This window comes from Acipenser ruthenus, chromosome 17 (genome assembly GCF_902713425.1).
Source record: "Acipenser ruthenus chromosome 17, fAciRut3.2 maternal haplotype, whole genome shotgun sequence".
In the NCBI taxonomy this organism is placed as follows: Eukaryota; Metazoa; Chordata; class Actinopteri; order Acipenseriformes; family Acipenseridae; genus Acipenser; species Acipenser ruthenus.
The window spans coordinates 26,438,998-26,466,838 of NC_081205.1; the positions used below are offsets into that span (position 1 = coordinate 26,438,998).

Genomic DNA, 27,841 nt, shown 5'->3' on the forward strand with positions numbered 1-27,841 from the left:
GCACAACCTTTAGAGGCAATCACTGCAATCAAACGTTTTCTGTAGCTCTCAATGAGACTTCTGCACCTGTTAACAGGTAGTTTGGCCCACTCTTCCTGAGCAAACTGCTCCAGCTGTCTCAGGTTTGATGGGTGCCTTCTCCAGACTGCAAGTTTCAGCTCTTTCCATAGATGTGCGATAGGATTCAGATCAGGACTCATAGAAGGCCACTTCAGAATAGTCCAATGTTTTGTTCTTATCCATTCTTGGGTGCTTTTAGCTGTGTGTTTTGGGTCATTATCCTGTTGGAGGACCCATGACCTGCGACTGAGACAGAGCTTTCTGACACTGGGCAGTACATTTCGCTCCAGAATGCCTTGATAGTCTTGAGATTTCATTGTGCCCTGCACAGATTTAAGGCACCCTGTGCCAGGCGCAGCAAAGCAGCCCCAAAACATAACCGAGCCTCCTCCATGTTTCACTGTAGGTATGGTGTTCTTTTCTTTGAAAGCTTCTTTTTTTTGTCTGTGAACATAGAGCTGATGTGACTTGCCAAAAAGCTCCAGTTTTGATGCATCTGTCCAAAGGACATTCTCCCAGAAGGATTGTGGCTTGTCAATATGCATTTTAGCAAATTCCAGTCTGGCTTTTTTATGTTTTTCTTTCAAAAGTGGAGTCCTACTGGGTCTTCTTCCATAGAGCCCACTTTCGCTCAAAAAGCGACGGATGGTGCGATCAGAAACTGACGTACCTTCACCTTGGAGTTCAGCTTGTATCTCTTTGGCAGTTATCCTTGGTTCTTTTTCTACCATTCGCACTATCCTTCTGTTCAATCTGGGGTCGATTTTACTCTTGCGGCCGTGCCCAGGGAGGTTGGCTACAGTTCCATGGACCTTAAACTTCTTAATGATATTTGCAACTGTTGTCACAGGAACATCAAGCTGCTTGGAGATGGTCTTGTAGCCTTTTCCTTTACCATGTTTGTCTATTATTTTCTTTCTGATCTCCTCAGACAACTCTCTCCTTTGCTTTCTCTGGTCCATGTTCAGTGTGGTGCACACAATGATACCAAACAGCACAGTGACTACTTTTCTCCATTTAAATAGGCTGAATGACTGACTACAAGATTGGAGACATGTGTGATACTAATTAAAGAAACTAATTAGTTTGAAATATCACTATAATCCAATTATTTATTATCTTTTCTAAGGGGTACCAACAAATGTGTCCAGGCCATTTTAGAATATCTTTGTAGAATAAACAATAATTCATCTCTTTTCACAGCTTCTTTGCTTTATTCTATGACATACCAAAGGCATGCAAGTATATATGATAAAATAGCTTTTAATTTCATCACTTTTCAGGAGGAATGAAGCATTATTTCAATGAGTTGTAAGGGTACCAACAAATTGAGCATGTCTGTATATATATATATATATATATATATATATATATATATATATATATATATATATATATATATATATATATATATATATATATATATATACATATATTCGTATTAAAATGAATAGTTTAACTTCAAGTGTCACTGATATTGTGCCCTGCTTGTTCTATGCTGCTATGGTAAAGCCTTGACAGGTTTCATTTAAAACTGTTCCCAAATGCAGCTATCATCAATTTCAACTGTGACTTGAGCTTTACAGTGGGTCAAATAAACCTTCTGTTCAATAAGTGAAAAATACTTCTGCAGCGTTATTCAGGATTTTACTTTATCTGCCAGTATCAGACTTTTTATTATTATAATAAAAGATAAAGTGTTATATGTATTAAGATAATTTTATCAACATACCCATCTGTCTACTCAATATCTGGTTACATAATTAGCACAAATATGTGTATTATTAAGGAATATACCAGTGAAAAAAGACACCTAACCCTAAGGTAAAGGTGGCAGGGGTTCTGTAAAAACTTGATTACTGCAGGATACACTCAAGGGTGGGAAGGGATGTGACAGGTACATTTCTTTTTAATATAACTCTGTGAATGCTTTTCTCTGATACTAAGAGTCAGATTAACACTTTTGTATAAAATATAAACCGGTGAGGGTCTAAACTTATCCATAACTTCAATCATTTTATAATACAATCTGTAAGTGCAACTATAACCAAAAGAAGTTAAATTGACAATTGTTTCAAAACTTTTTCTAATCCAATAGTTTTACCTAAATCTAAATGAGACAATTCACAGGACTTGTGTGGGTGAACTCTAAGGAAGATATCAGTTATAGAAATGTCCATTTTTCCGGTTTTGCCATCTCGAGATGATTATTCATCTAATGTTTACAATAAAAATACCAAAATAGCTGCCTGGTCACTTGGCTCAGGTGCCCATCGGTATTCAACAAATTATACAATTTTAGAAAAAGGGTACAGTAGTTGAGGAGTAACAGCACTCTCAAGGGAGCTGAAATATTAGTTTTCCTTACAAGGAAGTTGGGATAATATATCCCAGTACCCTCCTGGTTATGAGAATAAAATCCATGACAACGATAGTGGTCTAGCACATCCTCACAGGATAATGCATCATGGAGGAACAAGACCTGCGAATGCATATAGAAAAACTACTTCTGTAGATGGAATTGGAAAAGTCAATGATGTATTAGAACACTGTCTGTGAAAGAACTTCTTATTTTTCTGGCTGCTCTGCAAAAGGCATTTGTCAGAGGTATCTGCAGACAGCTGAGCATTCCTAACTTTGTTTCTGAATCATTTTGACATCTAAGATAAAAAAAATTCTGCAATGTATCGTCTATAGTGATGTTTAGCTATTCCTTGCCAGATTAAACAAATATGAACCAAGAGCTAACATTCTGGGGTGGGACGTGAGAAAGTAATTGTTTTTGATTACTAGATGCTTCCATGTCAGTACAGTAAATGGTCATGATTCATTAGCCAATTAAATTCCAGTATTACAAACATAAATGCATCCGATCCTCAGACATGGACATGGATATCTTGCTTAGAATGGAGTTGCAAAAACTAGAAGTCTGCTGTAAATAGATGTCCATGTTGATGAAAGATGAAAAAGTGAATTAAAGGAAAAGCATGAGGCGCCAAGCACAATAGCATTCATCTTGTTTCTTTTGCCGTAACATAAGCTGTGTGAGTTATTATGAAGGTAGTTTTAATAGGCTTCACTGGAAGCATCATGACATTGAGTTATACAACACAGCTCTTTAAACACAAAGTAAGTGGAAAGGCTCCTACAGCCTCGTCCTCAAAGAAGTGTCATCAAACATGTACAGTGCATTCAGCAGAAAAAAAGCATTAATATAAGAAATAGCTGATATTTATCAGACGGTAGCTTTAAAGGAATGATTTTGATCAGAATAATTAGAAGACCCAGCAATTCCCAGACAGTATTTTTTTTTTTCCGTCCAACATCTATAATTTATTCTTCAAGAGCTATCTGGAATAAAGTTTTTTATCATGCATTTTAGTATGCCTGAGAACTGTATAGCAGAGATATCTGTTTCTGAGCTTGCTTTACTTTGAAATTCAAATTTGAGTACTCAAGCTTTTTTTGACTTGGATTTGTGGTTGCACCTACACCTACTATAATTAATCACAGAATAGTTTTTCACAGAAAATGTCTTAAAAAATGCTACCCCCATGAAATTAAATATTAACTATGTATTTAAGTCAGCTGCACATTGTTAAAAGTAACACACAATTATTGTAAACTTGAGTAGCTGCTTGAGCAGTGACAGTAAACTGTTGATACTATTGTCTAATTTCCAAAGTGCAAGGCATTGTTCGTCTACGTTTAGACGTCCGGTCTCATGAAGGATACTTACAGTAACATCAACATTTGCATTTAAGGGCAAATCATACACCGTTTGTGGCATGAAATGGCCATTTGTTAAGAAACCTGTTACATTTTGGATTGGCGGGTGTGCTTTGATTATGATTATGAGCACACTCTATTATCTCAAGTTCATTTGGGAAGTCTGTCAACTGCTTCTGTTAATTGTTAATTCTAGTCTTTCAGTACCATTGCATCAGTGACTGATCTGCTGTCCTGAGTCCTGTGTCATCTCTAATAATGACTGTGGACTGTTGCAGACTCAAGATATATATACAGTATATATATATATATATATATATATATATATATATATATATATATATATATATATTAACCATGTTAACCATGTTTTCTTATGAAAACAGCAAACACTAAACAGTGTATGTTATTATTTTGAATGGCTACAGCATGTACTTGCTAGCTACGATGAAACGTTCCCAGTTGTCTGTCTATATTTGCAGAGGAAGCAATGTCCTTACTTTCAGCATCCCTGGGGAAAAGCCTGCCCTTTATGTCTCTATTTTCCAAGAGGCATAAATAGATTTTTATTTTTTATGACATTTCGGTTTTACAGTACAGCTGATCACAAGATAAGCAGCCTCACTCGACCACCACCATATCTTAGTGCAAATTGTAAGGATCATCCATTTCTGCAGCCTTGGCTTGTATTTGCATACATTGTGCCCATTTTGGAATTTAACCATTATTCTCACATTTAAAAAAAACATAGGTTAAATAACACAGAATGTGTGTTGATGAAGAAAAAGCAACTTTGTCTAAGAGCAACACTTGTGGCGTGTTCACACAAAGTTGGTTGTCTTTTGCTGTGAAAATTCTGATATGATTTAAAAGAAAATTATTTAGATACAAAAATATGGATTAGATTACAGTTTAAGATATTTATGAAAATAACATATGGAAACAGTGAAATTTACATTTTTAATTTTTTTTTCCTACACTAATTTCTGTAGCACATTGCTAGGTTCTGTGGCCTACCAGCTTGGCAGGCACAGATGACGTTTTTCCCATCATCGCCTTGCCTCACGTCTGTGCAGGTTCCATTGTTCTCACAGGGGTTCTCAGTGCAGGCATCAAATTCTTCACAGAAGATTCCAGTGAATCCTCGGCTGCACTCACAGTAGAACGTCATCTGAGAGGGTAAAATAACATTACAATCATTCCAAAAGTGCTCAATGTGCAATGTGGGGTATACACTTGATCTAAAAAAGGTGTTTAATCTCTATAAATAAAATGTGACTTGTGGTAAAATAGTATAAAGAAATTGAATTGTTCACATATGTATATACATTTATATTATCCTTATGTTGTTACATTTCAACAGAGCAGATATTCAAATTTCTTTTTTTTCTGTTTTTCTTTTTTTATTATTTTCACGGCAACATAATAAACGAATGATTTCTGCTGATATGACAAGCAAAGGTTAGAAATAAAATGAAGTGTTAACCAGGTGTATTAGCACAGACAGAGGCAATAAATAGATTTGTACAAATGATGAAAGCGCGCAACCTATGACGTGAACTATTAATCTTTCTGTAAGCAGAGTCCATGTAGATTGCTGGACTTGGCAGTCCTGTCACTACAGATATGAGTTTGAGCAAATGTATCGCTGCATGCAGGCCCCTGCTCCGTGTCATAGTGGGAAATTCAACTAAACCATACGGTTACATTTTTTTTCCAGTTTTCAAACCACCTCACTCCAGAAATTCACCTTTTTAGAAATTAAGAACATAAGAAAGTTTACAAACGAGAGGAGGACATTCAGCCCATCTTGCTCGTTTGGTTGTTAGTAGCTACCAAGAGAAGTTAATTGACCCAGAATAGGCATTTTTGCTGGGTTAGATGCATGGTAAGTAATAATATGATAGATGACAAACAGATGAAAAATGAAAAAAGATGAAAATGCAGTGACATACATAATCCTTTACAGCTGATCCTTGCATGTTTGGTTAATAATGTTTAACACATGTTTACAACATTTAATAAAAAGAACACTCACTTTTCATCAAAACACTATCAAGAAGTATATTTCTTTTCAGCTCTATTTATCATTTAATGATTGTGGTTTGAAATGTATACATTAGTAGAGACAGTAAATAAATCACACAACTAATTATAAGATTAATCTTTAGAAGCAACATTTAAAAATTGCAGTGCAATGCAAATGATGACATGTGAAGAAATTGACTGTATAAAGATATTTGAGGTAATGTATAGCGTTTTTTGGTATCCAAGTCTTTTCAGTATTCTCTGTTCCTGCAGACCTCATCATTTTTTATATTTGGAAACCTAGTAATAAAACAAATCCAGAGGTGCAGTAAATGAATATTCTCACTGTCAAATACATATCAAATGACGGTCCACCTACTTTCTCAGATTCTGTGGTGCACATTCCTTTCCCAGAGCATTCAGGGTCATTAAAATTACTTCCAGGCTCCACACAATTGCTGACCTTAACACTGACATTCAGGCGCAGAGTCCAAACTGGTTTAGATGAATCGTTCACAAACACTGAAAGAGACAGAAATACGCAAGATAAAGTATTGAACAACACAGCCGTGTCTGTAAGACCACTTCAATAAACTATGCACCCGAGAATGGATACAATATTAAGAGGTATGAATGGCACTCTTCTCTAGAGGAGTAAATACACTTAAACTGTTCTTAAATATGGTAATCTTGTGAAAATATGTGGAGTGGGGTTGTGATGGGGTGCCAGCTCGCCCCTATAATTTGTGTTTTGTTGTTGTTATTTTTACTGTTTTCATTATGTTTTTGTGATTCTTGGTTTGTTTTGGATTGGCAGGGAGGGGGTTAAATTCCTCCCTGTAACATGCACATGAGAATGTGGCTGGAGCCTTAAGTGTTTAATTGTTAATTATTAGTTAATTGGGCTCCAGCCACAGACTATAAAAGACAGCTGAAACCCTTTGTTAGAGAGAGGAGTTTTTGGGTGAGTTTTGTTGGTTGGTTGGTTGGTTGGTTGGGTGCTGTGCTGTGCTGTGCTGTGCTGTGCTGTGCTGTGCTGTGCTGTGCTGTGCTGTGCTGTGCTGTGCTGTGCTGTGCTGTGCTGTGCTGTGCTGTGCTGTTTTTTTGAGAAAGAAACTGTAGTGAAGGCTAATGCCCAGCCTACATTTCTGTATTTTGTTTAAACCTTTTGTTTGGGCCCTTGTGCCTATTTATTTGATTATTTTTGTTTAATAAAGATCATTATTTTGCCCCTTCCACTGTCTCTGAGCCTCAAACCTCTGTCATCCTGTCACAGGGGTCTACAATTTGTTATATTCAGTTGTGAAAAAAACAAAAAAGTGGTGGTTCTTGAAATACATTTAAATGCCACAAAATAATTAGCTATTCACAATCATAAAATGCTCTGAATCTTTATTATAGAATTAATCTAAAAAAAAATCAAGATTTGCTGTAGTGCGTAACATATCAAGCAAAAAGCAAGGCAAAGTAAAAACTCAACGTTTCATATATAGGTCAGTCATTTGAATGTCAATTCATCTGAACAAACATACTGTACTGTATGATTTAACAACTGAATCGTGAAACTTGCCTTCATTATGAACAGGTTGTTCTGTGTCATCATACTGTGGGATAGAAAACTAAACCTGTTCCTGAATATAAATTTACCAAAGCTGCTTATTAAGACATCATAAAATGTTTTACAACATACTTAAATTATTTAACAATTAGTCTATCATATTTAATATTAGGTTTATGAGCCAACTGTAATATTAACTATGTTTGAGTAGTAGCATATACTGCATATTTCAATTAACAAAAGAATACATTTCTGGACATAAAAAACATACTTAAGACCCAGATATAAACCCTCAGGCTCCTGTCCACATATCAAATAAAATAACTCCTGACAACATGCCATATAAGCAAATGCTTACCTAAGCATGCATACTCCAGTCATGACCCAGTTTTCAAAACTGTTAGTCAAACTTGTATTTTCTATAGAAGCCCGACTAGGAGAATCACCAGAATCTTACATTGGCTTGAAAAGCATGATAAATAATTGTACTGAGAAGATGTTTTTTTTTTCTCTTTGAGTGACATAACAATAACAGGAATAAATAGCCTGTTATTATCAAAAATAAGAAGTGTTAATAAATACTTATAAACTACAGCACTACTAGGTTACCTATTTTAGAACATTTGTTTCTTAAAATAGATCATATAAGACATAGGTTTTTAAAAGTAAAACTCAGCTTAATTTTGTTTATATAGCTATACATTTAAATGATATTATGTGAAATATATCTAATGTTTTACAATGCACACTGTATATTATTTAATTGTCATTCTTTAAGAGAAATACAATTGCAATTTGCAGTTACGATTGCCTTCCCTCTTTTTAAAATAAGAAATAACAAAAAAAAAAAAAAGTAGAGCATGAAGATACTGTGCATAATTGAGTTTAACCTGCTTGCCCTTCAAGAGCTCTAGGCCTTTATAATGACGTCAAAGCAGTTTCACACAGTGTTCTGAATTCAGATATCCTGCAACCAGGCTCTTTAACACAAAAATAACAACATTCATATGAACTGGGTTCAATATAACCTTCCCTTTAGAAAAAAAAAAAAGAACAAACTAGATCTTACAAAATAATTGTAAGGCTGGAATGACTGCTGCAGATAATATTACTGTAAGCTAGATTAATCTAGGTTAATGAGACATTTATTATTAAATACAATAGCATTATTACTGCTTTACTTAAATGGACAGATTTTGGCCATGTGTTTTTGTCTCGGAGAACTAATATAGAACCTTTGCTTTTGGGAGTTCTAAATTGTTTGTCAAGCAAGTTTGAAATGATATGTAGTCCATAATATCAATAACAGTTCACAGGGAGAAGTGAATGGTGATTGAGAGAGTGATTGCCCACCAATAAAGGAACAGACATAAGGAAGTAATGAATGCCAGCCCTTTAGCTTTGACCACACTCCCTGTAGTTTCAGAGCAGTCATGGTTAAGCTGTATCTTGTACAGTGCTTCAGACCTGCACTTACAAACCACGGAATCTTCAGTGAACATCTCTGATGCAGAATCCGAAAACTAAATGTTAATTAACCAAGTGGCAAGTGAGCTGAAATGTACTCTGTTTATAATATGATTGGAATTTTTCTGTCTGAAAATCCATACACATTCTTATGTATGCATCAAATGCAAATCATATAAAAGCAAACCATTTAATGTAAAAGGATTTTTTTTTTTTTTTACTGTAAATGTATTTTGATACCTCAATGCAATAATTTGTCATTATCTGCTGCTCATAATGGGAACACAGTAGAAATCCATAGCAACCGCCAAATAGGAAACACTCATTTTCTATACAATAGAAATGCTAGAGTTTTTTGGCAGCTTACCAAAATCAGAACAACAGACTCACAGCACAATCACGGCGAGTTTCACCTTGGTAAAGGCAGGTGCATGGGGAGGATAAAGGTTGTTCTAGCTGTGACTAGAATGACTTATTGGGTTTGCATGACATAGTGAATAAGCAGGTGCAGGACTTAGCCTATTTCGCATGAGAGTACCAGGCTGCCTAATTTTAGCAGCTGTTCTTAGCAGGCCCATTGATCAGGGTTTCATACACACACACCAGCAGAAGATATGCCACATAGATGGAGCACCCTGGTGCATCTGCATGCAGTATATTAAGCAAAATATTTGGGAGAAAAGAAGTTTCTGTTTCTGTATTTTCTGTCTTTGTTTCAATAGAACAACCATAGCATCTGTGTCCCCCCCCCCCTCCACAAAATGAACCAAGTCACCGCTCCTTAGGGATAAAAAATGATTTGTACACAGTGTTTTGCTCATTATGTTACTGTGTAAAAATGTATTTCTCAGTACAAGCAGTACCCTCAGGTCTTACATATAAGAGTAATAGTACACAGTAAAATGAAAAAATATTTATTATGAACAGGCTGTTTTAGGTCACAAAGAAAGGGGGGGAAAAGAAAATAGTCTTACTTTCTGCTCCTGCTTAATTACAGGGTATATAAAAAGATAAAAGGCCATCATAATAAATGAAGCCTGAAATTATTGCTGTTGGAAAATTAGGTGTTTTTCTATTTTGTATGTTGCTGTGCTTTTTTGTGTGTGTGTGTATTTTCTTTAATTCAATGCAAAGGCAAGCTTGTGGAAAGTTAATGATAAAGACACAGCCCTTGTTTGGGTATGATATATGGACGTTGTTGGTGTCTGGTGCTCTTCTGTTGTAATCTCTTGTCGTGATATATCTTATTAGCAGGGTGTGTGTCAGATGCATCAATTGTGAGGGTGTGTATTAGAAGATAGAATGGGAGATACGGGAGGATACCAAGCTATGCTGTAAAACAGTTACAAAAAGAATGAATTGTTGAAGAATGATGGAACCACATGTTAGGTATAAAAATGGCTTATTTTAGAGCCCTTTTGTTAGACCGGAGGAAGAGAAGACTGCTACACTGTGTCTCTGAAATTGGTAATTCTACACATTTCATATTGCATGCTGTTTTTGAAGTTTAATAAAGCATAAACTGACAATGATGAGTGAATCACTCTGGGTTAATACACAAAATAAGATGCACACCAATGAGCCAGTTGACATTATTATGGCTGACGGGTTTCAGTTTTACACCCTTGTTTCTCCAATGACTAAGCCTATCTTCACGCATGTCCTTAAGCCTTACTGTATGTACCATAGAAAACAGAAACTAAACTATGTCTCTCTTAGCAGGCTAATCGTTCCTGATGCACCCCATATGATTGATGAGGGAACCCTCTCACATATTACCAATAAAGTAATTGTTTCCCACGGGTAACTCCTCCTCTGAGAGAATCAGTCCATCTAAGCCCTGGAGGAGAGGAACACTTCTCCCCTCGGTAAGAGAGCATTGGTTAAATCCAGCTTCAGTGACTTTCCACAGGGTAGGATAACCAGTCACGTTGACCTTAATCCTGGAAAAAAAGGTAACATAATGAATTTCTTAAATATGTGTGTCCAAAAAATGAATAGGTCTCAGGTAATTGTCAGTATTCTGTAAATTTGATCATTTTAAGATCTTTGTTTGAAAGAGATATCTTGGTCATCTGAAAACGCAACCTGCAAATTGAAATACTGTACGTGTACATAGGAACATATTTGACAGCTGATGATTCACAGAGTAAAAAGCTGTACTTAAATTAGACATTGGTAAAAATAATACAAATAATGAGACCATCAACGTTTTCTACAAGATCAATAAGTCAACATCTTAAAGCCATTCAAACTGTTTTAAATATCTTGGTGAGTTTCATGACTTCAGCCTTGGGCTTTCAAATAAAAATGAGTGCAAAAGTATTCTCTGTCATGTTCTCTCCAAATAAACCAGAGGCGGTTATTTTTCCACACCTCTGCCCGCGAGCAGCAGCACACTGTGTCCTTACTTTACAGATGTCTCTTCTGGCACATCAAGGGACGAACTGCGACCTCCAGCAGATCCATTAGAACTTCCATTTCCACAGGCGAAATCCAAGGGCAGCTGAAATCACATGTTAAATTATATGACCCATCAAGTCCACAGTACTTTCTGTAATAAAACTCAATTTGGTTTCCATCCAATTAATCTTAATGACCATCAAATTATCTGAATAAACACACAGTGCAACAGGATCAGTTTTAATAAAGATTGATTTATTTTGCAAAGCGGCTAGCACTATATAGCAGATGCATGGCTGGCACACACTAGCATTACTAACGCCAGTGAAATAAAGAGGATTGCTTTCCATTGAAAAAAAAGAAGATGCACAGTGTGTTTAACGCCATGCCAAGATGGTGTAACTCAAGCACCAAGAAAATGTAATTGGCCTGGATTGTGTGTTTCAATGCAAGTAGGATTGGTTTGTAACCCAGCCTGAATGGAAACATTGTAAGAGGTCACCTTAACAGAGCAGGTAAAACTCCTACAGTAAAACTCAGTTCTAGCTTTATAATGACACATGAAATATTGCAATAAAACTGGGTACACTGCTGTTAAAAGTAATTTCAGACATGCTTATTGCTGCATAGGAATATCCCTTATTTCTCTCATATTATAAATGTTAGAAGAAAATAAAATAGGACTAGCAATACTCCCTTACAAGAAACTGCCTCAGAAAAACAATTAGGCAAAAATTGTAAATACAAAAAGATAATTATATCTTAATTTTTAATGTCTCTTTGGGTTGTGCTATTTTTAGTTTTCATTGTCTAAATAAGATGCACCACCACTAATTGCCTTAGAAAATACATTGATCTGTAACCACCAAAAAGCAATCTATGTTTAAATAATCATTGATAACGTCGCCTGCCAGAATTAAAATTACATTTCTCAATTGGGGAAATACTCCAATTTTTTTTTTCTCAGCTTTATCACTCACGGTGATAAACTGGGAGGTGTGGTCTAGGTTTAGAATGGATGCTGCAAGTCCATTGCCAGCCATTTTGTTGAGGATGTACTGTAAAGGATTCACTGCCTTTGTTTTAATTGTTGTGGAAATGGAATTCCATTTACAACCAGTATCCGGGCTGTCCAACGGATGGCTTTTGAACCATATTTGTCTCTTCTTATTTAAATGTGGAATTAAGTATAATTTAAAAAAAAAAACAACTGAAAAGACAACAGTCAAATTTTTGTAAAAGATACAGTCAAAATGGAAACTAACTGATTATGGGGTTGTTTTTAATGCTAGACTTTTATAGACCCACTTATCAACATTACTTGTTCAATAAAAATACAGTGAAATGAGAAAAATCAGGTTTATACATTTTAGGTTGGCATTATTAAAACAAGCTACTGTTTAGTTTAAAAGAAGGATTTTAACCCCCATCTCTCCAGTGGCTTTCAAATATCTATAGGTGCTGGAGAATGTGCTGGATAAAATGAAAAATGCCTCAGGACATTTCATTGACTGTAGCTAGGTTACATAAATTATTACGGAAAGCTACATTTCAGTTTTCAGAACACCAATCTTTTTGTGTCTGTTCCTTTATGAAGAATTATAACCCAATTAAAGCCAGACAGATAACCATGTTATTTCAGCTGGTCTTAACCAGTTTTACAATTGCCTGTAAAATTTAAATTCTATGACTTTTGAAATGTTTTTACTGTAATTAGTGCCTTTTTTTATCCTTACTGCTTAAATGCTACCACAATGTAATAAAAATAAATAAAATTAAAAATTTTAAAAAATAAATTAAAAATAAAAATAAGCGTGTTTCTATTCCTCAATGTGCTACATTTAAAAAGCCTTTGCTCCACATGTAATGTTTCAAGATAGCAATAAATGACTCAGACGTAGGTAGAAGTCAACATGTTTTATATCTGTTAATTTCTACTTTTGAAACATTACACAGGAGCAAAAGCTTGCCTACGTGTTTGGATGCCCTACCCTTTATGAGTGTGTGTTTTTTTGTTGTTGTTGTTTTCACAGAATCATGACTCATTAGTACAGGCCTGTTTTTTTCTCTGTTATGAGGCCTTCCCTAAATCCCACTCATTTTCAATACTATTGCTGTATTGTATTGATGAGTCTCATTTGCCTCTTTCCTAGGTAGAGCATCATCTTGGAATTCACTGCTGTTCATAAATGCTGTGCAAATGTGTCCCTGTTTTTCAATAATGTTCCTAGTAACCACATCTGACATCCCTGTACATGCCTTTTTCATCACCGGAGTTTCCATGGAATTGAAGAGAAAGAGTCACAGTGGGCATCTATTGTGTCACTTTCTTTTAGAGGGAATATAACTGATATAAATGCAGACAGGTGGCACCAAAACTTGTTTCATGTTATTAATAATTTAAAGGTGCAGAATTTACAAGGCAACTTCAACCACTAGAATCTGTTCTGTCAAAAAGGCAGCACTACTTCCAAATCAGATAATTGTGTTTAAGACTTAAGACTTTTGTTACCTTTGATTTATTTTATTTGAACAAAGATTATTTTTAACTAGCTGCTGAAGTACTGTGAAGTTCCAGCTGTGAGGGGCATCATTACATATGAATTGAGGGTTTCTTACAGTTCAGATAAAATCAACAACCTTTCTTCCATAAAAACATGCTTTCAATGTTTTTCATGCACATCATTTAACTAGCGGTATTTGTGAACGAAATATGTTTTTGTGTTAGGGCTACTTTACTTGGGGGCTTTACTAACTATTGAAAACTATTTCACTATTAGTAGTCATCAACAAAGGTGTTTACAATGATACAGCAGAAAAAAAGGATGGCACAATGAGCCAACGCAGAAGTGGTTATAGAGTTTGAAATATCAGCCCTATGGGATTCTACTTGATACCGTCAGAGGTCATCAGTATTGAGTTTCAATACCAGTCTTAAATAAATCATTTAAAGGTCTTACCTGTTTTCCAGCCCAGCTGAGCGCAACATATTTTTGACATGGCTTTGGTTGCCATGGTGACAGAGTTGCAGCCACTTGCACGGGGGGTGAAAGGGTATCTGGTTCTGGAGATTCTCCTGATGTTGGGCTGAGAAGTCCTGGCAGCAGAGACTCTGTCCAGCCGGAGACAGGGATACTTTGCAGTGGCTGGTCACAGTGTTCACCTCGATAACCCTCCTCACAGACACAGATGTAGCCTTCATTGCTGCCTCTGCTGCTGCAGTTTCCATGGAGACAGGGTTTGCTTGTGCATGGGTCTATAAAAAACTGACAGAATACAAGACAGCATTACATTTTAGTATAGCAAAAATATTCCCACAGCTTTAACTAGTCAACTAATTCAATTAGTTAACAAATGCCTTGTTTCCACGTGTGTGGATCAAGAACGGAAACAAAAAAAAGGAAAATAAATCTGGTTGTCAACACATTGATGGGAGGCACTGGTCTATAGAATTCCTATTGAAACATGAATGATACCTTCCATACTAAACCTTAAACTCAGATCAATCCATAGGTCCTCATTTTAAAGTGTCAACCTATTTTCTTTATTATTCTTAAGTAGAGAAATAGTCATTTTAACTGAGTTTCACTTCCTAAATGACTGCAGTTTTAATCTAAACAACGATTATCACACTAACTGTAAGGTAATAGCAGGTCCAGCTAATAAGGCAGCCTCTCCCAGCAGGCTTTCGAATGAAAGCTGCAGATACAGTTTCTGTAAATGAATCCTGTTGTGGAGGCAAGGTCGTGCCAGTGCGGTTACCATGGAGTGGGATCAAGCATCAGGATTTGCGTAATGGAGCAGTTCTCCCAGTGTATTATTGATCACATTGATGGGCCAAGAAAACAAATAAAATCTGAGCAGTTCCTGTGTTTCAAGAGTCATGTTAGCTTTAGGAAGAAATCTACCTGTGAGATAATGATGTTCTACCAGGAACCCGATTTGGCTCATAAGACATTACGTTTATAATAAGAAATTAAGTAGGCAGCTCATGTTACAGAACCACACAAAAAAACACAGCAGTTAGCTGATAGGTGGTTGTCCATATGATGGGCAGTGTCTGACAGTTTGAAAGGGACATAATAGTGGATGCATGACTAGCTGGAGAATCTGTGTTCTAGACTGCAACTGCAACCAGGAAACCAATATGCACAATAACACACAATAACACTGAATGCAGGTACCGTGAGCAAGCTCGACCAGAGCTGTGTGCAGGGAATTGCGCAGGATTGATTTTTACTAAGTACCAAGGGTTCCCTAATAAAGTAGCCTTACCCTGTAAATTAGAAATAGAATTTTAAAATGCAAGGTAACTATAGCAATACATTAATGAAGACTTCATGGTTTTATACAAAGAAATGTAATCTTACTTTTGCGTCTGTACAGTACACATCACTACAAAAAAAATCATATGATTTGTTTTTTAACTACCACAGCAGTTTAACTATCCTGTGCTGTTTTTGGTAGCAACACAAACGCCATTGCCTGGTAATTACCATTGCCTGATAATAGGCAAAGAGTAAAGCATGTAACCTTATAATGCAGAGAGAAAATCCATTACTGTTGCAAAGCACAGAGCATTAACCTCAATCACATATGGTTCGATAACATGCTATCCATTGCTTACAGTTTCCGACATTCTAGCCACTAGTTTTCTAGCAGTGAGTTTTCAATACATTCTTTTCCTACCATCTCCTTTTTACTCTTAGTTCTTATAGATATTTCTAAGCAGATGTTATGTAGCAATACTGAACAGAAAGTAACAATATCAATATCAATCCAAATGCAATTTTTATTTGAAACTAAACACGAATAAATCAACAGACAGCAGAAAGAAGAAACAATAAATATTGGTAATACGTTGTAAAAAAAATTTCACATTATCTCTTCTTCTTGTCATGCCAACCTGCTTAGTTAGATTAATTGGCAATGATAGCTTTATTCTATTGCTGTCTATGGGACTTGGCAGAACAAAGATTAACCTATGGGATTGGAAAGGATTTAATGGGCTTTCCAGAAGACAATACCAATTCCTATCATAGGAACACCAGAGTGGAGAGGCTTCCTGGAGTATTATTTGTTTCCCGCCCTCTACAGCACAGTACATACAGTCACTACGAGCTTCTCTTACCCAAGTCATTCATTCAAGAATAAGCCATCTTGGACAGTGTATGTTGGCAGAAGATTGATTCCAGTGCTTCCTAATCCAAATGGTTTTATGCAAAGCAACTAAATGGGGTTTCATACACAGTTTAATCAATGGTTTTTCTTTTGTAGTTATACACATAATATTTTTCACCTTGATCAGATATGATTATTGTCAGTTCTCATTCTAAATTAAGCCAGCTTCATCTCAGTAAAAAACAAAATACATTTCTTACAAGAAAATGTATTAGAATAACATTCAGAGAATAATCGACTGTATTTAAATATATAATACCTACAGTAAAATGTGTTTTAATTTAATCCCCAGGTGGTCATTAGTTTACCTCATAAAAAACATCACACAGAGAGAAAGTATTCACCTCTGTGTCACAGTACACTGTGACAGAGACTGAAACTTTAAGAAAACCATGCCATGCTGTTTATTTGTTACCTTGACATTGTCAGAATTTGAATTTCAAGCTTGTGCTTATCGACTGTTGGATCATCATAATATTAGCATTCACCACTCTAATATCCAAGTTATCTGTGAGTAGATTCATATAGATATACAATTTCCCTACCAGGGAAACGTTTACCAGTGTATATAAGTTATCATAAATAACAGTGTGTAATTGCTTCTTCTGCTTTGACTCAGCTCAATTCTGCTGCCTGTTTATCCCAGCTCTTTTTGTTGCCCAATTAATATTTTCCCCTTAAGAGCATTATTAAATTACTCCAGGTCAATATGATTCTCATATGAAGTACTCATACAAGTATTCAACTGATTTTAATGTAAAACAGTCATTCAGCTGAGGCATGTACTGTAGGTGGAGTGGAATGCTCTTGTGGAAAGACTGCGAGCATGCAACAGCACAGCATTCTTTCATTCATTTATTTACAATACATTTATTTTTAAAAGTTTAACGTGGTACATCTGTAAAGTAACCTCATAGTTGTACCATGCGTTTTCTATGCTTATACTTAGAGCTTACAACAATATTAAAGGGCATTTCTGTCTGGTTTAGAAAGGTAAGAGCCCAAGTCGAAGATCAACTTTTATTTAGGGTTTTATTTTGCGATTTGAAACCAGTCTTGTTTTTTTTATTTTTTTATTTTATTTTATTTCAAATCTCAAATTTACAGATTTGTTAACCTGTTCATAGTTTTGCTTACCTTCCATTTCTTTGTTTTAAAACTAGACATTCTGTCCTGTTCTGATAGTGCCGTGCAATACAGCTTCCTCATTGATGAATGGGCGTTCTAAAGTTTTTCATATGTGTTTAGTCTGCTACGATTTTAATTCTTTACCATAACTCTCTGTGCTTTATTATGTTTGCCTGTGCTTTACCATGCCTTAATACTTTTTGCTGTAACTTTACCATGGTATCCTTGTAAAAGGGTAAAATTCCAAATTCCAAAAACCTGCTCTGCTTGCTCCTAACCCTACATCTCTCTGAAATACAACAAATACGGCCTACTTCATTTCACTCGCTGACACACAGAAAAATGTGGGTGTCATGTTACATTTTGTTTAATGTTTTCATACCTTAAAACACTCATGTGTGACCTTAATAAATTGCAGACATGGATACTATAAAATATAAAGCAATAATATATCTAAGTTGTTTTACTTGGAGAGATTATGATAAATGCATTTTCAATTTTGGTACATTATTGCTCAAATGAAAGACAAAATGGCTATGCCAAAGTGCACACTGTGTTTGGCAGCTTTCCAATAATAAAAAAATAAAGAAACAACCGCCAAGAAAGAACTCATAAATGCATTTGTAACCTTACTGATTCCTGTTATATGTTATTTATCTTTAATTTACTCCAATATAAACAAATTTGCACATTCTTACAAAGAAGGCATTGTTTTCAAATTGTTCCAATACAATGCCTTGCAACACTCAATTGGTGGCAACCAATCAAAACATCACTGTAAAAGAAGCTTTGAGTTAACAGAAAATATGTCTGAGTGTCTTTAAACGGGTGTAGACATATTTTAATTTGCCATAAATGGTTGTTGCAGAAAACACATCTGAATGGAATGGAATGTGCCTTTTGTAAACTGAAACTGGACTATCATGAAAGATGGAAGATAAAAGGCCATATTAAAAAAAAAACTTTAAGGACTGTTTAAAGGAATGTTTCATTAAGGACTGTTTTTAAAGCTTGTTTTATTTGTTAAATCAAGTTTGCAAAAATCTGTTTTCAACTGTTTTAGAGGTCTTACAAAATATTTTTTTAAGTTCTGTTTATGATAAGAGAATGTTTATAAACTAAAAAACAATAGTCCTTAAATCAGTCTCAAATGTTTTGTGAATAGCGATCAAAGAGGTTATTAGAAAAAAAAGTAACCAGTAACCAGGTTAATTCAGGTGAGTTTAAATAAACTAGGACTAAACTACTAATAACCGTATTCCTTTCCTAAGATGATTCACCAGGGAATCGAAAAGAAGATTCACTCTGATCCAGAATATTATCTCTCGACATTTGAATTACTTTTATAAGGTTATGATGACCTACATGAGCGAGACAGATTCTCATTATAAATAAAACAAAATCTGCAGAGTAAAAGCAGTCAGTAACTGACGAATGAGGGCACTGCAACTGCAGATTTTGAGCCGTGAAAAAAGTTTTGCACGAGAAGGTAGATGTCCTTCAAAGGACTTATAAAAAAAATAGAAAACATGAAGACTTGAACCAGACGTAACAAACTGTACTGCTTTAGACTGAAAGAAGAAAAGTGGAAAAAAAAACACACAGTACAGTATATTTGGGACCAGCTGTCAAACAGAGCCAATTGCGTGACAGACGTTGGGGTTTACTTTAATGATCTAAAAAGATCTAAACAGCGCCACCTTTTAACTCTGGATTAATCCTGCAAGTCTTTTCCTGCAAGGTTTATTTATTGCCCCCTTATTAACTTAATACAATACAATGGAAAAGGGTCTGCAATATATCAGGTTTAAGAGTTAGATCATTCATTTAAAACAGACCCAATGGATGATATTGTAATCTACTCTGTAGGCCTTATCATCCCTTAAACAGCTCTGAAAAATTACAACTCATAATTCAACATCTACTACCCGCTATGTGATTTTCCATTGTGCTCGGCCAGAAATATAGATCGTAAAGTGACGAGCACAGATTATCATAAATATGCATCAGTCAGCATATGAGAACATTAAAAGCTGTCTATCATAAATATGCATCAGTCAGCATATGAGAACATTAAAAGCTGTCTATTAAAACTTTAAACTTCCTCTTTGAAATGATTTGCTATTCATCTTAAAACAGATTAAGGTGTGTACCTCCAAGGCTCACAATATAACATATAACAGCAGTGTGGAGTAGTGGTTAGGGCTCTGGACTCTTGGTTGTGGGTTCAATCCCAGGTGGGGGACACTGCTGCTGTACCCTTGAGCAAGGTACTTTACCTAGATTGCTCCAGTAAAAACCCAACTGTATAAATGGGTAATTGTATGTAAAAATAATGTGTAAAAAAAAAAAATGTAATTGTATGTAAAAATAATGTGATATCTTGTAACAACTGTAAGTCGCCCTGGATAAGGGTGTCTGCTAATAAATAAATAATAATAATAACAACATATCATAGCAATAAGAACCAGTCAGAATCATTGGAAATGTTCATCTAGTTACTCTTTAAATAAAGGTTAGTATTCATTTTTTTTTGTTTCTAGACTTTCAGTAAAAAAAAACAGCAATCAGATCCTAGAGATACATAATCACTCTGTAAGAAACAGGACCAGCCCGCTCTTAAAAACCCTTGTAATGAAACTCCCATTCTGGAACAGAGAAACAATGAAAGTGCCAGGCAGGCAGATACGAACTTGCAATCCATAATGTGCACTAAAAGAAGAAAGAGAAACATGAGAGAGGACATCTGGGGGCATTTTCATTAACTCCTATTTTTTGAAGGGAGAAATTGACATGTGAATATTAGAATGCCGAGAGTGCTTAAGATACTTTCAATAATATTACTTAGCTGTTCGATCCTAGATTTGTTTTTCTCCTTTAAAAAAAATTGGAGTTAAATTATGACTGGAGTCTATTCAATTTCGATCTAAATAATCCACAATATTGCCACAGTTTATTTAATTGATATAGGGCCCTTTGTGTATCAAAGTGATGAAAAATAAAAATGTTTACAGTGCATGTGAGTCTTTTAGTGTATTCTGTCTGTCAGGTGAGACAGTGGTATTTGGATCTGCCACCATAAAGTCATTATACCAAAGTCATTGTATTTATCTTGCTCTTAATAGTATTATTACTTGTACTGTGATATTTGAAATGTATTTGCTTATGATTGTAAGTCGCCCTGGATAAGGGCGTCTGCTAAGAAATAAATAATAATAATAATAATAATAATAATAATAATAATAATAATAATAATAATAATAATAATAATAATAATAATAATAAAGTCTTCACCATTTTCGTAAAACACTAAATGGACCTGTGGTTATAAAGCCACATTTTCCTTCCCAGAATCATTAGCATGATAAACTCGACGGCTAGGCTGTGAAATAAAAACAGACTTCCAAAATACAGTACACGCACAAAGGGAAACCTGAATGCGGCACTTATTCCGCAGAAGGCAGGTCATTCACAAATACAACTTTTTTCCTTATTTATTAGGTTGGACTGGATGAATACTGATGATAGTTTATTTTGGCAATATGAACAATCTCAGAGTTAACCTCTTAACTGGAAGGAAGCTATCCGCTAGGGTTATGAATATGAAAAACAACCCATCAGCAATGACACCAACATCTGTTCAGAGACTGGGGAAGCGTTTGCATTAAGATGCTAATAACTTGCCTGGAGGAATATATAGATATTGTTCTATTCAGATAAAAAAAATATACAGATTCCTTTCCATCTGTGGCAAAGCATTTGGTTACAGTCTTTAGATGGGTGCTTTTTGGGGTCTACATAGATTGTTACTCAGAGGGCTGAAATATGATCAGAATAAACATCAAACAGTACATACTGTAGGCATGAACATCTACTAAGCCAGCCAGCCAGTCTTCAGAGGGCAGTGGGATGAACAATCAACCCCAGCCCATTAGGTTGCTTGTTCAAGTCCAGCTCTGTCATTACTATTATATTCATTTTGACATATGCTTTAATATACTTTCTAAGAATCGTCAATCAGATCTCCTCGGTGCTTATTTGTGTGTATTTTCTGCATGTTCTCCAAACTTGTGGGGAGCAATCAGTCTTCGTGGGAATGTTATATTGTACTTTTTAGTGCTTGGAGGTGTAACACATTATATCTTATTGAGCTTTCTTTTTAATGCTCTTATAATTTTGCAGATGGACAAATTAAGCCCTTGGACATTTATGACTAACATAACCTATAGATTATTTAACACAGCGCTATATTTATATTCCATTGGTGTGAGGCAATGTTTCAGAAATGGATGTGGACAATAATGGATGAGTGTTAGGAGTAATCTACTCAGAAGATTTATTGCGGTGGGATGCAGATTTAGAGAAGATGTGCCCAGTCCGAAATGTAAATATGTTGTCCAGATCTACATATTTTGTGTTTCGGGATCTGTCTGGTACAGTTGGGTAAGTCTTTGTTGCTAATGTTTATTAAAGCTGTTGGCTATTGTTTGTTCCCCCAGTAAAAATGAACAGTTTTATCCCTTATATTTAATATGGAGCTTCTGCAATCTCAGTTGACAATCAAGTTTCTATTAATGATTGTGATATTACATCTTCAGGAGTTGATAGCCAGTACCATCAGAACTGCTCAGTTTTCTTCACTTGGATTCATTTTACCACTCTTTGCTTGTTCAGGAAACAGAGAGAATAACCATATTACATTCCAGAGGGGAAGTTTTCAAATGTTAAATTAATGTATTATTAATGTTGTTTTCAACATCTCAGCTTCTATCTCGCTGTTAAAGAACAAATACATTCCTTTCTCTTGTATTATGTATGGGTCCAAAGTGACACACAAAAATAAAAAGGTAAAAGAAAATTGCACCTTTTTTTGGCAATTTAAGTGTTTTATTTTAAGAACATAAGAACATAAGAAAGTTTACAAACAAGAGGAGGCCATTCAGCCCATCTTGCTCGTTTGGTTGTTAGTAGCTTATTGATCCCAGAATCTCATCAAGCAGCTTCTTGAAGGTTCCCAGGGTGTCAGCTTCAACAGCATTACTGGGGAGTTGGTTCCAGACCCTCACAATTCTCTGTGTAAAAAAGTGCCTCCTATTTTCTGTTCTGAATGCCCCTTCTAATCTCCATTTGTGACAACTGGTCCTTGTTTCTTTTTTCAGGTCGAAAAAGTCCCTTGGGTCGACATTGTCAATACCTTTTAGAATTTTGAATGCTTGAATCAGATCGCCGCATAGTCTTCTTTGTTCAAGACTGAATAGATTAAATTATTTAGCCTGTCTGCATATGACATGCCTTTTAAACCCTGAATAATTCTGGTTGCTCTTCTTTGCACTCTTTCTAGAGCAGCAATATCCTTTTTGTAGCGAGGTGACCAGAACTGGACACAGTATTCTAGATGAGGTCTTACTAATGCATTGTAAATTTTTAACATTACTTCCCTTGATTTAAAGTCAACACTTTTCACTATATATGCAGGCTCTGATCTGAGCGGAGCTTCACTGCTCTTCAAAGACTGAAGTCATGGCTTTGTAATTCCATGACTCAGAAGCGACTGAATAATATAGCTATTTGACACACCATCACTCATGACAACATTGGGCCAACAATTTATTTTTTTGAATGATTGCAGCAGGAATGTCTTTGGACATACAAGAGATGCAATGTTTTGTTGTTTGTATAATATTTAATTATTTCAGATAGAATAATCTTCATGCATGCCCCAGCTACAGAAACTGTCCCCCCCACTTTTGAAATCAAAATTACACCACTGATAATACCATATCAAGAATCAATCCCCCTAATATAACATAATAGAAAACCTTGATGCCACACAGACCAACATACTGTATGTGCAAGATGAATTTTGAAAATCAAATAAATGCGAACTGGGGCTATCTATTTTTAGACCTTTCTCATTCACCATGTGTATGAGATAATAAAAATTATAATTACTGCAACAACCTACTTTCCGTTGAGGTGGCAACAATTAAAATAAATTGACCCTTTAACATTAAAGAAGAGCATCCTCTCGAAAGTACTGACATGCTGTATTACTCCACTTGAAATCAGAGAGCTTTTCAAATCGGCTGGTGGTATCCCTGTTCTGTCCTATATACTGGATACATGCAGACATACAAATCATAAAGAAGAAGCTTAAGAAACAAAGGAAACAATTGATCACAAAATCTAAACAGAAGTGGGCCAGTAATGATGAATGGTTCTGCTAATGGAACTGTGGGATTCCTCAACTGCCCACTTTGGGCGATACTTCTGCCACAGTCAGTCTGTCTTGTTGTTACGCTGATATTCAGTTGCTCTGTGCTGGATACCATTCAGTTGCTCTGTGCTGGATACCATTTTCCAAATGTCATCCTTGCATAAGGAACTGCGGCACCTGCTGCTGTCAAGCCTTCTCATAAGTGACCTCATTTACTCGACCTTGCTGACTTCAACATCTGCAATGTGGGTGATGGACATCAGTTTGCCCAAGGGTTTCTGTCTCATCAACTATGTGCTGGTTTTCTCAAGCATTGTATCTCAAGTGGGTTTTTCACTGTCACTGCTATGGCTGTGGACAAATACATTGCAATCTGCTGGCCCCTTCATTATCGGTCAATCTGTACTCATGGCAAGATTTACCCTTGTGCATGCTTAGTGGTTCTTCTCACCCTGGAACACCTTGCACTTTACCAAGTCATTGAAGTGTATATTTCCTCCGGTCGAAGAAGGGATTCTGGACACTTCCTTGGTGCTGTTCCAGGTTCAGGAAGCCTTGCTTGGACTTACTTTTCTCTCAAGTGGGGTCACTATTATTTTTTCCTACTGCATGATTTACAAAGAGGCCCTCCCAGCGTCTCCAGAAGTCAGAGCCCACAAAACTGTCCTCCTTCATGGGCTGCAGCTATTCCTTTACTTCATCCCTGTGGCTAACTGCATCCTATTCACAAACCTGTCAAATGAAAGAGCCAACATTGGAATCCTGAGCCATCTTCATTTAGTTATCATCTCTCTGTTTCCAGTATTACCCTGATGCCTTTGCCTGGTTATCTTTGGGCTGCATGACAGAGAGCTTTGTCAGAACGTCAGGAGAAGACTGCAGAGTAAAAACCAAGTGGGTGTGCAATTGGACTGAACCGAGTTTGAGACTTATACCAGTTAAACATGAGACAGCACAGCGGATTCTCCATGTACGCTAGAGTTATCTTTCCTATGTATCTGAGAATGCAAAAGGACAGGTCTGTAAACATGTTAACTGGAACCTAGACCTGAACATTTGCTTATGGGAATAAATTAATAAGTTATATAAATATCGAACAGAAATATCAGATGTATTGTGTGTGTATATATAGAATAATAGATGGGCTTCAGTGAGGTACAAAAACATGTTGTGGGGAGTATACACCCCATAATCCCATACTAAAGAAATCATCCCTGATATCGAAATGTACATGTTGGAGCTACACACTTTCTTGACCCAAATCAGAAACTTAAACAAGATCAAAATTCAACAAAATGTACCGGTACAAAAGATTAATTTTTTTTTTTTTTTTTTTTTTAATTAATCCAACTGATACGCATTTAACTCACAGAGCGGTAATACAATGTATCTATAACCATACAAAGGATAGTAACAGCATGGTAGTTTAATGAAGCAATAAGCCTTCTCTTCTGCCTATACATCACTGCCAAGAACTCAGGCAATAAAGTAAAAGCCAGGGAAAGAAAGCAAACAAAAATAAATGAAGCTCCACGCTGGAAACAGAGAGTGCAGAGAATAAGGTAATAAAAGTGTTTAGTAGATCAAATTAATTTCAAATTGATTGTGTGTAGAGAAAAACAGGCCCAAAAATAACACCCTGCAACTCCCTCAAATGATACCATACAATTAACTCCCATGCAGTTGGCTTGTAATAAACAGTTATGTAACCTTAAAATGTCAACTCCATGTCCACCCCATTTGGAAAAGTATTGCTAGAACGTTTTTTTTTTTTTTTACGTTACTGTATGAGTTCAAGAGAACGTTTTTTATAAAATCTAAAAAAAAATGTGATTATCGGAGTTTATTCAAGATAAACATTCAAAATGCCACTCTGACATCCTGAATAGCGTCCTGAGGCTTTTTTTTCATAAACAAAGAGAAGGAGATGTGAGGAGGCTGTGTGGTCCAGTGGTTAAAGAAAAGGGGCTTGTAACCAGGAGGTCCCCAGTTCAAATCCCACCTCAGCCACTGAGTCATTGTGTGACCCTGAGCAAGTCACTTGACCTCCTTGAGACATAGTTGTAAGTGACTCTGCAGCTTATGCATAGTTCACACACCCTAGTCTCTGTAAGTTGCCTTGGATAAAGGCGCCTGCTAAGTACACCTTATATTGGACTAAGTAAACAATAATTAATCACAAGCTTTCAAGACCTCAAAGGTCTCTTCTTCAGGTAAAAAATAGGAAAGAGATTGATGCTAGATAACATCAATCTGTCTTTCCTACTTTCACCTGAAGAAGAGACCTCTGAGGTCTTCAAAGCTTGTAATTTATTGTTTAGTTAGTCCAAAAAAAGGTATCACATCTCCTTCTCTTTGTCTGGACTGATACGGCTATCATTTTATTTTATCAGAAATTCCAGGTTATTTGCAGATTTAAAGGAGGGTTTATTAACAATACCGCCGGCTGGGTAGATTGTATCTCAGCAGTGTCAGCCCAGGAAGGTTTGGGGACAGAGGGTTTGATGAATGAGAGTCTAGGGCCAACAAACATGGGGATTCTCAGTGAATGCTTGGATGCATCAGACAAAACGAGGTGTCATCTGACAGCCTAGCAAAGGGGGCACTTCAGCTCTTGGCCTGCTTCTAAGAGCCCTCGAACCACAGCTCTTACGTGTTGTCTTGCTGTATCTTTTATGCAAACGAGCAACACAGACAAAATACAAATTCAAAGCAATTCACTGTCTAAAACAACTCAGCTGGATCTAAATTTTAGATTAGTATTATGTACAGTGTAGAGATCGTGCTGAGCAATTGAACACATAAATAAAATGGAATGACTATTACTGCATGTCTTATTTAGCATTTAGACACTTATCCATCCCAGGGTGCCATGAAAGGAACTTAGATGAACTCCGTCGTCTGTGTTTATATAAAAATAACTGAAGTGGTAACCAGTATGAAAAGAGAAGGCAGACTTACCAGTGAAAGGGAGACTATAGTATAAACGATTTAAATGGAAGATTGATTGGTGAGGTGAACCATTCTCCCCCAAATGAGTGATGGATGCTTTAAATAAGCCTGAAATGTAAAATATCTGATTTGGTTTGTTGAAACAATTGCTTTATTAAACTTTTTCTTTTATTCCTTCTCTGTTATCAGTCCTTTCTAAAACAGTTCTTGATAGTAGATGATGCTTTCTGAGAGCAAGTTTTTCTAATTTCCCAAGATTATGTGAAGCAGAAATGTTTCAGACACTTATGTGACAGGGGGAGATGTAAGAGAAAAACAATATCATGTTTAAATGGGATGAGGGTTGTTGTCAGCAAATAATTAAAAAAAAAAAAAACAACAACAATCAATTAAATCCATTCTAATTAAGTTATTATCTGTTGTATCATCATTTCCAACCAATATTTATCTCCTATTTCTTGCCTTATTCCTTGTGGACCTTTATTCTTTCAGCAGGAGGTTTGAGGGCACTGCTGGTTGGTTGCTAAGCAACAAGCAGCACTCCAGGAAGAACGAAGGACAAAAGTACACAATGTCATGATGGAACGGAACATGGTTGTCAGTACATTTTAATCTACTTAAAATGTTTTGTACGACAATGCAAAATGCAGGTGTATTGTCTCCACAGAAAAAAAACACAATTCGAGCATACTGGTACTGTTTAAAGGAGAAAAGACTTGTCACAGTCAGTTACGTTTCAGGTTACTGGGTCTTCTCGATATGCTCATGGTCATAGTTAACTATTTAACTGCTGGAATCATTTAGTGAAAATGTCATTGCAGGTGTTTTTTTTTTTTTTTTACACAACGCATGTAGGTTGTGGAGTAATCAATTAAAAATGTATTTATGTCCTGATTGTTCTTTTTGTCCTGATGTACAGACTGTTCAATAGTGTATTTTAATAGGCCAAGGGACCCATGCATGACTCATCTCTTTACATTTCTAACGGTTCATGCTTAAACCACTTGTATATACATGTACCTACTTATGTGACATTATTACCATCTGTTGTGTGTCACTGTGTTGAATTCCAAAGTGCTCATTTTTCTAATTTCAATTTTAAAGATTTTCATTTACCA

General features: G+C 35.9%; 1 protein-coding gene across 1 annotated transcript in view; it reads right to left on the reverse strand.

The window, feature by feature from the left end:
* Positions 1–27,841, reverse strand: part of LOC117422966 (delta and Notch-like epidermal growth factor-related receptor) — a 50,161-nt gene that overhangs the window by 15,389 nt on the left and 6,931 nt on the right. Inside the window, exons 2-6 of the mRNA XM_034038229.3 lie at positions 14,206–14,511; positions 11,254–11,348; positions 10,622–10,785; positions 6,197–6,339; positions 4,807–4,960 (exon numbers count right to left, since the gene is read on the reverse strand). Of these exons, the coding sequence (XP_033894120.1) occupies positions 4,807–4,960; positions 6,197–6,339; positions 10,622–10,785; positions 11,254–11,348; positions 14,206–14,511 (862 nt within the window). The remainder of the gene's footprint in view (positions 1–4,806; positions 4,961–6,196; positions 6,340–10,621; positions 10,786–11,253; positions 11,349–14,205; positions 14,512–27,841) is intronic.